Source organism: Coturnix japonica, chromosome 2 (genome assembly GCF_001577835.2).
Source record: "Coturnix japonica isolate 7356 chromosome 2, Coturnix japonica 2.1, whole genome shotgun sequence".
Taxonomy (NCBI): Eukaryota; Metazoa; Chordata; class Aves; order Galliformes; family Phasianidae; genus Coturnix; species Coturnix japonica.
In genome coordinates, this window is record NC_029517.1 from 93,615,722 (window position 1) to 93,629,581 (window position 13,860).

General features: G+C 41.9%; 1 protein-coding gene across 8 annotated transcripts in view; it reads right to left on the reverse strand.

Annotated features, from left to right (window-relative positions):
• Positions 1 to 13,860, reverse strand: part of ZNF521 (zinc finger protein 521) — a 241,373-nt gene that overhangs the window by 136,143 nt on the left and 91,370 nt on the right. For all 8 annotated transcript variants that reach the window (XM_015855477.2, XM_015855470.2, XM_015855474.2 and 5 more), the window contains one exon: positions 5,760 to 9,112. In XM_015855477.2, coding sequence (XP_015710963.2) covers positions 5,760 to 8,672 — 2,913 coding nt within the window. In that variant the 5' untranslated portion in view covers positions 8,673 to 9,112. The remainder of the gene's footprint in view (positions 1 to 5,759; positions 9,113 to 13,860) is intronic.

A 13,860-nucleotide genomic window follows, 5' to 3' on the forward strand; every position in this document is an offset into this window, starting at 1 on the left:
TGAAACTGGGCAAGAATTGTTCAAAAGTTGGAGGGGGAAGAGAGAGAACTTTCTAGAAGTATGCAAAGAGACAAAAAGAGATATATTCTGATTTCCTACATCTTGTTTCCAAAGATCATCAGGCCAGAATAAAAGAAGAATTTTATTGTGGTTTCTACATGATTTTGAGGTCAAAGTACTAACACTCATCACTGTTGATTTTCCACTGAGGTTGTGAGGAAGGGAAACTGTGATGTTACCCTGGTCATTTGGCCGGCAGGTACATGAATGAGGAAAGTCCCATGAAAACAGTGGGCTGCCCAGATGATCTGCAGGAGCATGCATCCTAGGGCACTTTGTCTCATACAACTTTGTTGAAGCTTTATGAGACATAAATACAACTCTTTAGAGTTGCTTAATGTCTTCATCTATTTTCCTGTGCCCCTCTCCTGTTAGTCTGCTTTTCTTCAAGCAGGCACTCCTTCTGCTGCCTTGTTTTGTGGAAATCTTGGCTTGGAACTCTTGTAAAGTTTGGAGAACAAGTTATCCTTTCTTCCTCTGATGCAAAGTTTTCCAGAGGTGTGAAGAATTTCTCAGCTGAAGCATCTGACAAACAACATGACAGACAGCATTAGATATTAGCGATCAGTGGACTGGAAACTAAAAAAAACTTACTACTGTTTAGCAGCTCCCAATTAACATAAGGAATTCCTTTCACAAACTGGTGAGTGAGGGAAGGTGGGAAATTTGACTTCAGTACAATTAATAGCAACAGGACAATAAATAACACTATCCTTGTTAAACACAGAGGAGTCTGTCTGATAGATCACTACTGAAATTGTAAGGACAAAGAGAAGATACATGCCATCTTGTCAGCCACTCCATGGCAGCGGTACTACCAAAAATTAGAGAATATGGTAATGTGAAGTTGGCCTTCTATATCTAGAAAAACAGAGTAGCCCTTACTAAAAATACATATGGCCACACATTACCTTCATGAAAACAATGTCAAAATGATGCTAGAAGGGAAAGCTGTATTTTTAGTGAGCTCATTCTAAAACTCCGGAAAGCAGAAAATATGTTTGCCCCAGATTACTCCCACAAACTCTTTCAAAGACAAATCTTTGTGCCAGCAACACGCCTTCTTTACCTTTTGCCATCCCTGCCTTCTTTACCTTTTTCCATCCCTGAATCCAAAATCCAGCATGAAAATCACCGGATTCACTGATAGGAAACCCAGTGTTTACATTACAAGTCTACATGCTTATCCATAAAAATCCTGTAGTTCAAATGATCAGCTTGGATTACTGATGAGGAGGGTTATTTTAATTTCTTTATTTATTTCAATGAAATGCATAAGTATTGATTTTAGTGCATTCCTTCAGTTAAAAGAACAGTGATTTATGTTGCTAAAATGAAGTTGCTTGCTCTGCCAAAAGCATGCATTTGGGAACATTTCTTGGGTTTGCTTAGTCTTTCTTCTTTCTACCTCTGACTGCCAGTACCTACTGTTGAAACAAACCAACTACTTCAAAAAGCAGTTTCTGTTATGTTTTTGTGAGTTTGGCAGTCTTGGGGAATGGAGGGGAGGAACAGTAAGAAAGGTAGATTCAATGCCTATGAATAAAGAGAGAGGAAAAATAAAACAGTACACCTACCTGAATGCCATTCGTGCTTCCACGGATACCATTTCAAGATGCATCTGAGGTCAGATATGTTGAGATTCAGGGAGCCATCAACTCTTCGGCACCTGAATTCTGTGACTCCCGTTTCCATGAGCTCATTGTCTGCCAGCACCTTTATGGTTCCTCCCAGAATGGTGCTGTGATGAGCTTGGTGCTCCTTGCTGGGGACATGCCACCCTGGCATTCAGCTCTGTGCAGCCACAATGGGACAGAGCAGCCCCAGATTCTCACTGCAGTTCTTCAGCTGGCTTCACCATTGCTAGTTCCTTTATCCTTTGTTCAGAACTTTGACTCTCCGCTACAGTGGATTTCTGTAAGTCTTTTGCAACACCTACATAAACATCTTTATTCCTGCAGAAATTTGGCAGTGTGCTTGCGCTGCCCCTTCTCAGGACCGGAAAACCCAGAATGTCCTTGTATTATTAATGAAGGACTGTCTGCATTGCCACAGGTAATACAGTATTCTCGTGAGCTTCACATTCATGAAAAAAAGTGATACATAACTTAAGCTACTTACAGAAGCAATTATGCTTGCTGAGCATCTACTCTGGATGTTACTAACAGGACACCACAGAATCATGGAATCACAGAATGGCCTGGGTTGAAAAGGACCACAATGATCATTCAGTTTCAACCCCCCTGCTGTGTGCAGGGTTGCCAACCACTAGACCAGGCTGCCCAGAGATACATCCAGCCTGGCCTTGAATGCCTCCAGGGATGGGGCATCCACAGCCTCCTTGGGCAACTTATTCCAGTGCGTCACCACTCTCTGTGTGAAAAAACTTCCTCCTAATATCCAACCTAAACATCCCCTGTCTCAGTTTAAGAACATTCCCCCTTGTCCTATCACTATCCACTCTTGTAAACAGTCATTCCCCCTCCTGTTTATATGCTCCCTTCAAGTACTGGAAGGCCACAATGAGGTCTCCCTGGAGCCTTCTCTTCTCCAACCTAAACAAGCCCAGTTCCCTCAACCTTTCCTCATTGGAGAGGTGCTCCAGCCCCCTGATCATCTACGTTGCCCTCCTCTGGCCCTGCTCTAAAAGCTCCACATCCTTCCTGTGCTGAGGGTGCCAGGCCCGGATGCAGTACTCAGACTAAGCACAGTGGCTCACACTGGCACCAGATGAGCTTTACCAACAAACTGTTGGCATAAAGTCCACTCCCTCCTCCCCTGCCTGCTAAGCAATTAGCAGTATAATTATTATTGAACTGTTATGCTGCTATGGTTCTGCGTGTACAGAAGTTGTGAAGCTTAAAAAGAAAAGGCACACCTTTCTACTGAGTCAGCAGTTCCCTCATTAGGTGCATGGGAACACAGTAAAGAAGAGAAAAAAGGGCAAAGCTGCACATCTTGTCTTGAACATTGCTTTTCATCTTTCTAGTACTTCACAGAGCATGTATCAAAATTAAGCATGGCAATGCACTTTCAGAAACTATATAGCATTCCAAGCACAGTAATCTTTTAATTGAGTAACAAAGGGTATTCAGCACTGTTAATTGTCTGATAACCACTTCATATTTTTCTTGCTTCTTAGGTGAGCTATTATTTACTTGAAGCTTGAAAACTCAAGCCAACAACTAAAAGTAATGCAAATGAAACCTTCACTCCTTAATGTAATGATTTGTTGTTGCTGTTGAAAATTTCTTCAAAATAGCACATTTAAGTAGCCTTCTTCAATGCCTCATTCAATTCAACAAATATCATTCCAGTGCAGGAGCCATTTACTAATAAGAAGTTTTAGGAATCCGATTTGTTTTTACAGTTTGTGTTATATGCATTCATACGCTATATGTATTCATTACTCTCAGCCTGGATAACAAATCTATGGTGTTGAACATCTTTGCATTACCACTGTGAATTTTGATTCTCACTGCTATAACGCTTGCGTCACTACAATTCGAAATCATATCTGTTAGAAAATTAAATTATCTTTCAAGATTTTATAAACATGCATTTATAGTTTCCAGAAGTACTAATGCTTTATCAGGAATTTGATAGCTTTTTGCCTCCCATGAGAAAAGAATCTGAAAGTCTAGGTTACATATGTGAAGACACAACCACAGGCATCGAAAAATCAGTTTAAGAGCTCTGAATGGAGGCAGAAGGCAAACAGTGATTCGAAAGCATGCAAATGCTACTCCAAAATCTTGCTGTAGTTTAAAAGTCTTTTTCATCTTACATTTCTAAGATAAAAACTGAAAAGAGAAAGAAAAGAAACATGAGGCCAATCAGGAGATATAAGAACCCTGATTATATCTGATCCAAGTACAAGAAGATTCCCTGAGGACACTGAAGGTAACTGACCTTGTATCATTGCAGAGAATGCCTAAATCTCATTTTCCTTAGTTTACAAGCAAGAGAAAGTCAAATTGGCAACACGTTATCTTGTTAACTGTCTTAACATGTATGATTCTGCTCATGCTTGAGGTAGCAAGAGCTGGCTTCCAAAATGACTGGGAAGAGAGATATCAAGCAGTCTTTTGGGAAAAGATGAAAGAAAACAGGATAACTGTGAATCTATCAAAAATGTGTAGCTGGTCATTCCGTGATTCCTACTCAGCAGCAATACTATAGGACCATCAATGGACTAAAAGTACAATAACGGGAGCCACTCCTTCTATCTCTTTTTTGAAAAGGTTTTCCTTAGATTTGCAGTTCTCAATCTAACAAACTGCTCCTTCCATTAACTGCACATCACATCCCATTCCCCAGGTGTCACCCATCACTCCCCCTGCCCCCCAGTTTGCACACCGGAGATGCAGGTGTCATAAAAGCATGGAGTCTTTCTTCACTGAATGCATCCTGACTGGTATTACACTTTCATCTCCCAACTGGAGTGTTCCTCTTCATAACACACTAGGTCCTATGCTGCTTCAGTGCCCTCCTCCCAGCTATGTTCTCAGTGGCTTCACACTTACCTCTTAGACCACACACCCTTATGTATCACCCCTTGTTCTTTCTGCCTTCCAGTTTGCACGTGTCTACTGGGTGACAGGCTAAGAGATTTCTTACCCAACAGATGGGCTCACAAATAGGGAGTGATGAAAGTGACGGAAGAGCAGCTCTATAACCACAGGGTATCCATATGCATTCACAGTGATGGGTTACAACATGCTTGCACCATTACAGGTTATAAGCTTTCTCAAAACAAAAGCTATTATTTCTTTTAATTTGTGTGTGCTGTGTTTTCAGGCTTCCTGAACTATAATAGCTTGTTATGCAAAACACCATGCCTAAAATACTAACTCTCGGTCATTCTATTGCTAATGTTTCTGAAGATCAGAGATAAAACAGATTCCCCGCAGTCAGTAAATGACTCCCCTACCTTCCCCCTCTACTCCCCATACAGCCATTATTTTTTGGTCACTCGAGTCTGAGAAAGCAGATGAGATCTTTTAAGAGTTTGACCCTTTGTTTTTCCCTGAAATGTAGATTTATTTTCTAAGTTACACTGCATGAACGGGATCTCATTCATCAGGCACTAGTTGCTTCAGCAACATCAAAATCTGCTCATTGGGAATGGAAAGAAAAGTAAAACAAGGAACTGCATCTGAAGGATGTATTTCCCAGATTACCTTAGGCTAGCGTTGTACTTCTACTTAATCCAAATATGCTGTAAGTGAGAAAATCAACGTCTACAACACAATTTGCAAAGAAAAAAACCCACCGCAGTTTGTTGTTCACAAATATTTTTTAAAAATCTACCCCTTATGCCAGCATTTTGGCTCACTGCGTTCTACTCCTCTGTCATTAATGCTCCCTGCCGTAAGCACAACTCCTAGCTGGGGATTCCAACGCATTAACAGAGCTAGGGTAAGATTCCAGATCTCAGTTGTGCTGGCATGAAGATAGGTCTCCTCAGTGATACAGAAGACAATATCCTAGGGAGACTGGAATTAGTCCTATTCCGCACAATTCAATCCAATATGTAAGGCATATCAAGAAGCAAGTAATTACTAGCTAATGGCTACGGATGGAAATGTAACATGGTTCAGCCTAAGAATTTCATGACAAGTGACAAGACGACTTGAAAAAAGGGGGAGCTTTTCCAAAAGGATGGAAGGTGTCAAGAGCAAAATAAAAAGGGTTACCTCTTCAGTTTGGGAGGGGCTGATTCTGGGCATTGGAGATACTTGTGGTGTTTTCAGCTGTGTACTGTTGCTGTCTGGAACAAGCTCTCTGTGGATTGACTGAATATGGTTTTGGAGTTCACTTTCTGATTCAAATTTAACATTGCAACTAGAACATCGAGTCTTCAGTCCCCCTGCCTTGCTTTTGTTCTCAATGGAACTCAAGTTCTCATTTTGGCCCATGCCTTGTCTGTTACTGCTTGAAGGGATGTTGACACTTGGACTACCACTTTTACTGAGATTAACACAGCTAGCACACAGACCATATGGCAGACCATTGATGTCAAGTTTCACTAAATCCTGTTTTGAACGAAATTCCTTCAGGCATGAAGCACACTTGTACAGTTTCTGGAGATGCTGTGTGCGCCCCGTGGACTGCACGGCAGAACCATTTCCAGTTTTCTGCATGTGGAATGTGCCGTGGATTTTCAGTTCCAACGTGGAGGTCACAGTCTGCATGCACACCACGCAGCGGAACCCTGTCAAAGAGTTCCTCAAGTCAGGGTGCATCTGGCAATGCTCAAGAAATTCCTCCTCACTCTGGAGAGGCATCTTGCAAATCCTGCAGTTTCCGGTGTCCAGGCTCTTACTATGTGTGACTTTATGTTCAGTAAGAGTCAGAAGAGATGGAAACCGCTCACCGCAGATTGGGCACATGTAATGTTTCACTGGTCCCAAGTGTGTCTGCATGTGTTCTCGGAGCCCGTTTTCAGAGAAGAATGTTCGAGAACACACATTACACTTGTAATTCCCTTTAATGAGTTCAGCCTTTTTCTTCACTATGGCACTTTCTCCAGGTCGAATGTTGTGGTCTCGAAGCTGGTGGTTTTGCAGAAGAGTCTCCATGGTGTAAGCTGCTCCACAAATGTCACAGCCATACATAGGCTCAGATGTGTCCACATCCTCTTCGCTTCCATCGTGGCTGTTATGGGACTCTTGGCTATTTGTCAACAAGGTCTGGAGCTCCACTTCCTCCTTCTGAACCTGCTCGGATGCCCCATTCGTTCCACAGTTTGGAGTTTTTGTTTCAAAAACACAATGTTTTTCCCTTAGGTGCTTTTCCAGCAGGATGATGGCATGGAAAGCTTTGCTGCAGAACTTGCAGTTGTACTTCTTGCTGTGCGTAGTAATATGGCACTGCAGCTCCACCTCTGTACCAAAGGACTCACCACAGAAGATGCACTTGTGAACTTTGCCTTGGTTCTCCAAGTGGTTGTGTTTAACATGAAGCTGTAGGTCAGTTTCATTGCGGAAATCCCAGTTGCAAGACGTGCATCTATATACCTTCTTCTCATTGCTGTGCTTCACAGCCAAGTGTAGTTGGATAGAGACTTTGGAGTCAAAAACCTCTTGGCACAAGGTACAGCGGAAGAATACAAATGTATGCATGTCTAGTAGGTGCTTCTGCAAGTCATCCACGGAAGTAAACTGCTTGTCACAGCTTTCACAGATGTAGTAGGTTGAGGTGATCATAAAATGAATGGTAACATGCTTCAGTAGAGACTCCTGATTTGGAAATTCCTTGTTGCACTGAGGGCAGGTCAGTTTTGGCAGGACAGTATCAAGATGTGTTTTTAAATGAGTCTGAAAACCGTCCAAGGAAGTATACTTAGCACCACACTGATTACAAATATATTCACCTGCAGGACGAGGAGGAGCACCTCCAACTGCCTGCATCATTTTTAAAGAGGTCTGCTCAATCGTTACAGGAGATAAGGGACTCATGGCTCTGGATTTTTTTCCATTGTGAATGTAATTCAGCGCCAAAGGAATGTTCTTATGGTTCTCCTTAATATGCTTGTTCAGTTTAAGAACGCTATTAAATATTGGAGAATTTGTACAGTAAGAACAAGAATACACTTCCACTACTGGATCTTTTGGGGTTCCAAGCACAGGGGAACCAAAACGGGAACTGCTAAGATCACAATGGACTTGTCTAATATGCTCTTCCAGAGAAGAATCTGTAAGAAACCCCATGTAGCAATGGGGACAAAAGAATGCATTACTGTCCTTAGCAGCAGGGTTGGCAAATCCATGAGAACATCGGATATGTTCCTGAAGTGTGTTGAGGTCATTGAACACTTCAGAGCAGAAGTTGCACTGGTACACCATGGCAGGCATGGTGGAAACAATCAGTCCTGGATCTGGAGCTTCATGGACTTGCTTAAGATGTTCATTCAGGTTGTAGAGAGATGGCAATACCTCCAAACAGTACTGGCAGATATGGGCTTGTTCGGGTTTATCTAAATGCATAGTTTTCAGGTGTATCTGCAAAACTGCGAGGCTGGAAAATAACTGTTTGTTGCAATAAATGCAGCTATAGGTAACTTTTGCCTGTTTACTTGAAGGACCAGTGATATCTGGCACTTGCTGAGCTGCGCGCTTTCTTCCACGGCCTTTTGGTATAGGGGGAGCCGTTTCCACCATCGTTGAACTATCCACGGAGAGATTGGAATCTGGAGTGGTACTTGAGACTGAGGTGTAGCCAACAGTTACCAGTGATGGGCTGTTGCTGTGGTTGCATGATTCTGGCTGCTGGTGACTGTCCATGTGGCTGTACAGCTCTTCCACAGTGTGAAAGTTCTCAGAGCAAATGCTGCACGAATTCTTCTTCTCACCATTATGAGCCTGCTCCATGTGATTCACCAGAGACGTTTCCTCTACAAAGAGTTCATGACAATAAACACACTGAAGAGCAGACCGGTCTTCATTAGGAGAACACTCAGGGTGACATTCCGCAATGTGCTTCTGAAGATCTTCAGGAAAATCAAAGCCTTCTTCACACTGACTGCACTTCTGAGTGTCCTTCATTTTCCAGTCCTCCATCCGGGAAGCAGACTGAGAGCCATCCTTGTTCCTCTCATGAACCTGCATGTGGCCGTGCAGTGAACTAGATGACAGGAATCCACGTCTACAAATGGCACATTTATATGGCTTGTTGGACGTATGAGTCTTTAAGTGAATTTTAAGATGGTCACTCCTTGAGAATGCTGCATCACACTCACTGCAGTGATACTTCTTGTCTCCTGTATGAAGCTTTATGTGGCGGTCCCTGCTTCGTTTGTGTTTGAAGAGACGACTGCAATACGTGCATTTGAAAGGGAGTTTGTCACTGTGACTTTGCTCGTGGTGCTTTAAGTAGCTGAGGCGGCTGAACGATTTGTCACAAAACTGGCACTGATAGGGCAACCCTGGGCCTCCTTCCTCTTCACCAAAATCACAACCTTCTCCATGGCTCGGGGAAGTCTGGTCCTTGCTGGAAGGCGATGATGCTGGCCATGAGCAAGTGGGGTCATCCTCAACATCCACTCCATCTGAAATGAAAAAGAAACACGTCCACAAGCTTAATCCCTACATGTCAAAGGAGATATCAGACGCACACAAACAACACAGACCTGCTACTCCTAAAGAGCTAAAACACATTAAACTCAGTCTAGGGTATTTCTTAAACCTGTATCAAACAGCTTCAAGACCACATTTATTTTTATCAGACTGTAAAACATTAAAAGTTATTAAGTAGTTCTGTGACTATATTACCCTTTTATTGCTTTTTTATCATTTTTTTTCTCAGTTGCAGGATATGTATTATACACTGACACATTTATTAAAATGCAGATTTTAATATACTTAATGTTTCTTTTGTATCCATTGGAAAATGATTTGCATATTATGTGAGCATCTGAAGAGTCAAAGGAAAGGGGAAAATATTACAGGAATGATTTAAAATTAATATAGTCAACCCACATTCCTAATATTTAATAAAAAAATTCCCTCTGCTTTGTCTAAATTTTTTTTTTCCCTTGAAGTTGATTTTGAATGTAGGCTATTATTGAGATTTGGGTGTTATTCTAAACACTAATACAAAAAATTACAGGGAAGAAACAGGACAACAGCATAAATGGTAACGTTTTCTCTAATGAAGTGCAACCAGATTTCTCCAGTAACTATGCAACTCAGTTCCTGAAAGCTGTCAGCAAGATCATCAAATGTTCAAAACAAACTAACAAACCAACAGCCAAGATGATGGAAAATTAGAAAGTTCCACAGGGTCAAATGTGAACAGCATTTTTTTTTCCCCCTTTTTCAAGTTCAAGAGGTTGCCCACCATTTCTTCCTTTTTGCAAAAGCCTCAGCCAGCTGAACTTCCTTTGTCTAGCAGAACCTGTGCTGTGAGGTGATCACAGACAAAGCAACTTGTGGAAAACTGGAAACAGGAAAAGTGATAAACAGTTTTGATAAAAGCTGAAAGATTTATGAGTTAACAAGGAAAAGACAAAAGAGAAATGCTAGCCAGATAAACTAAACTAGTTATCCATGATATAATCTCACCATTACACAGGGCAAGTCGTAGTTGGTGGTTATTTTAACCAGGTGTGCCCTACAATTTTTACACCTTTTGTTTTTAAGAATAAACTACAATGCTACAATGACTACAACTCATAAGAGTGATTGAAAGACTACTCTATATCAAATAATCCTTTTATTCCTTTCCATGGGTAATGCTTGGTGGCTTTTTTCTTCCCTTTAAAAGTAAAATTAATTACAGTAATAAAGCAGAAAGAGACAAGACAGACCTTTTTGAAAAGCATCTCTTTGGGTGCTCTTGAAAAATGCTGTTTCTTTACATCTCCATCCATCTCTCAAAGAAACTGCTACACTAACATACAAGTTGGAGCTGGCCTATATTATGTAAACAAATTCCAAGCCTGTTTTCTTTAAGGTAACAAGATTTTAGTAGATGATCAACCTCTTGCTTATCCACAGGAAACAGATGAGTATTCATTTCTTTCCTGCATCTCGAAACTGATGACAACACCATCTCCCTATCAATGCCAGATGGTAACCATCGAACTCTGAGAAAACAACCAAACACCATTCCTGGATCCTTGCCCACTGACACAATGCTTTTCAGCATAAGCTGAAATTCCATGTTTTTTACCCTCTTGTTTACCTCTTGAGGGGGGGGGAGGTTCACATAGTACATTCACCTTTCTCACGCGTGCACACACATGAGCACACATACCCCAGTATATATCTGCGTTTATCTATGTATGAATCTGCACTAGTTATAATTAAATAAAAAAGCAATCCTAATCCTAAGCATCCTAAATTTGAACTGAAAGAAAAGGTGTTGGTCTTTTTAAGAAAAAAAATATATATATACAAAAATTCCTTTCATCCAACAAAAGAACTATCATCTACTGAAATGCTTTGCAGTGTACTAAAGCAACATTACTTATTGTCATAGTTACTAAATGATACCAGACAGATGAGTTTTCAAGTTGATACGCTAATGACTGGAATATTCATGGGAGACTTTTGATGCAAATCTGTGTACTGCCCTTTTAAATTCCTGGGTTTGACTCTAAAATTGGAGATGATCAGAGCAATGGAAAAAAAAAGTTAACTTTTTAACATTTTTTTTTAAATGAACATTTCAACCAGGTTTCTTAAGTGGAAAAGCTTCTGTCCTTTAAAAATCAAATATATTTCTGACATACGGACGTTGCCAGATGATAAACAGAAATTTATGTCAAGCAACTGAGCAAAGAAAAATAGCCTGCAACTGCCTAAGCTGCATATTTTGTAACCAAATTTAGTATTAAAATGTATATCCCATTCAAAAATGATGTATTATTGTATAAATGTTTAGAGGAATACATACTAAGCATTATAAATGGTGCATTATCACTGACACAGTAGTAAATCACTTTCTTCTCGTGGCCACTGCCTGCCTGGTTTTACCTCTTGTACAACTATTCCCCTTGGCTTGTGAGCCCCAGTGGGGCATCAGAGTGACAGCAGGGTTGGGATCGAGTGCTGGGCACCACCACGGGGCAAGCAATGGGAGCTCCTTTTCCCCCATCCAATTCTCCTCATTTGCTTGGGCTCCCTCCTTTAGCTTTCATACAAGGTTAAAAAATAAATAAATAAATAGTGGAGGAGGAATAGTGTTATTACAGCACAGAGACTGTTCTTCCTTTTCAGCCAGCAAACACAAGTGTTTCTGCATGTCACACTGCTGTTGAGGTTTTTAATCCATGCCCATACTAATCCTGCACAGCATTTTTCTTAGAGCAAAGAGGAAGAAAGCAAACCTCTAGCTTAGTGTCCATTTATGTTGCTTGAATTTTGAAAGTCTGCCCTTTCTGTGCTCCTGAAGAGCCATTTCCTTCCAGACAGGCCCGGGGAATCCCACACAGCACATTGTGGAGGATAACAGGATTTTCCTGTGCATGAGTGTCACAGGGTGGCCAGCATGGCTTCTCGGCCTACCCCCATGTGGCTGCTGCTCCAGGAGGGCCTTTGGGTGCACTCACATCAAGGACTTGCAGCAGGGCCTGCAGGCCACTGATAGTCTAAGAAGGGTCCTTGCTCCTACTAATGAGGGAAATGCCTTGCTGCAGATTGGCTTTTGCTGTATGGACTCCAATGTGAGTGTGGTGAATGATGTGCAGAATGGACTCACAACATTCCTCATGCTCATATGTGAGCTGAGGGTCTGTCCAGAAGTGGATCTGAGGACAGCAGATCTAACCCCTTCCCCATGAGGATGCTGCATGCACCACATGCAACCACTGATTTCTCAATGGCTGTGGTCCACCATGTGCCACTATGTGCTGAGGCTGTGTTCATGAGGTGACATTCAGTGAGCAGTGACAGGCTGTAAGCTCAGAGGGGGAACCCCACCCCTTCCCCTTCGAAGGGCACTTCACACAGACCTGACTTTGTGCTGGGGTTGAAGCTTGGCCTGCTGATGAGATAAAAGACCTCCAACTCCTTTTTGCCAGTCACTCTGATAGAAAACAGTTTGCTGCAACTCTGCATACATCCATGTGCATATAAATCCGCAGACACCTACCCACTGAGCTGTGTCAACATTACAAATACTGACTTTAAATGTTATCACAAGCTGTTTTCAAATTCTCTGGATGAAATTCAGACACAAGTCCCCAGGAGTGGCATACAACTATCTTGGGGGCAAGGGAGGGCTCCAGGTACGCCAGGGCAGAGTGTTTATGGAGTTTTAAACTATATTTTCTGTATCGACATATCCTTTATCCTTCGCCACTCACTAAGTGCTACTTACCGTAAATGCTTTTTCTGTGTCATGGCAACTATTCTGAGTTTCAGTGTGATGCACTTAACGTGTCCATGTAAATTTTTAATTTTTGGAACCAGTCACTTCACACTCACTGCCTCTAAGAAAGCTCTAGCACTCGCAACCAAAAGACTTCGCTGGAAATCAGCTAAAAGTCCTAAAAGTCTATTTAAAGATGCAAATGTGTGTGAATAGTTAGTGCAGATGTTTTTCTCCACCAACTGTACTTGCTGAGTTTCACCATTTCCATAAAGCACATTAAAACAAGTGTGCGAACACTCTGAGATGAAAGTACCAAGCACTCCTGAGACTTCCAGTGGAAAGTAGAGCTGCCTGACTTTTCTCCAAGCAGACAGAAATGCCCATGATTCAGCAGCCTGAGTAAATAAAAGAGGTCCTTATTTCCTAATTTTGCTGGCTGGCCACACTGCAGCAGTCTCTGTGTTGCTGCCAAAGGGGATGCAAAACTGGAACTACACCCAGCAGCTGAAGGACTGTCTTTGTTAGCCAGCCAGGCCTTCCTGACCATCTTCTGGCAACAAAACTACTGTATCCTGCAAGGAAGACCTCCATCTCAGGCTTGATAGTTCTCTAGTCTGTCTAATAGGACTAAACAACAGATTTTGCCTGGTCTGTGCTGGAGGAGGACAGCTGGAAACTCAGTTAGTAGCAGAGTAACACCTGTTCAGTCATATTTATGGGGGAAAGTGCTCACTAACAGAAAAGTGAAGTAATACCAGAAGGAGTTATCCCATGGAAGGGGGAGGGAAGAAGGGGGAGCATCCAAGCACAAAAGCACCTCTGTGGAGTTTGCAGCCAGCCACTCATGTGCCAACCTCAGTAGCTGTGAAGTCTTAAATGTGATCTTTTCTCTAGTGCTGCTGACTAAATTAACAGTACTGCTTCAGAAAAATGTTATTTAGCCACCAGGAAGGTTTATGACATAGGCACGTTTTGGTT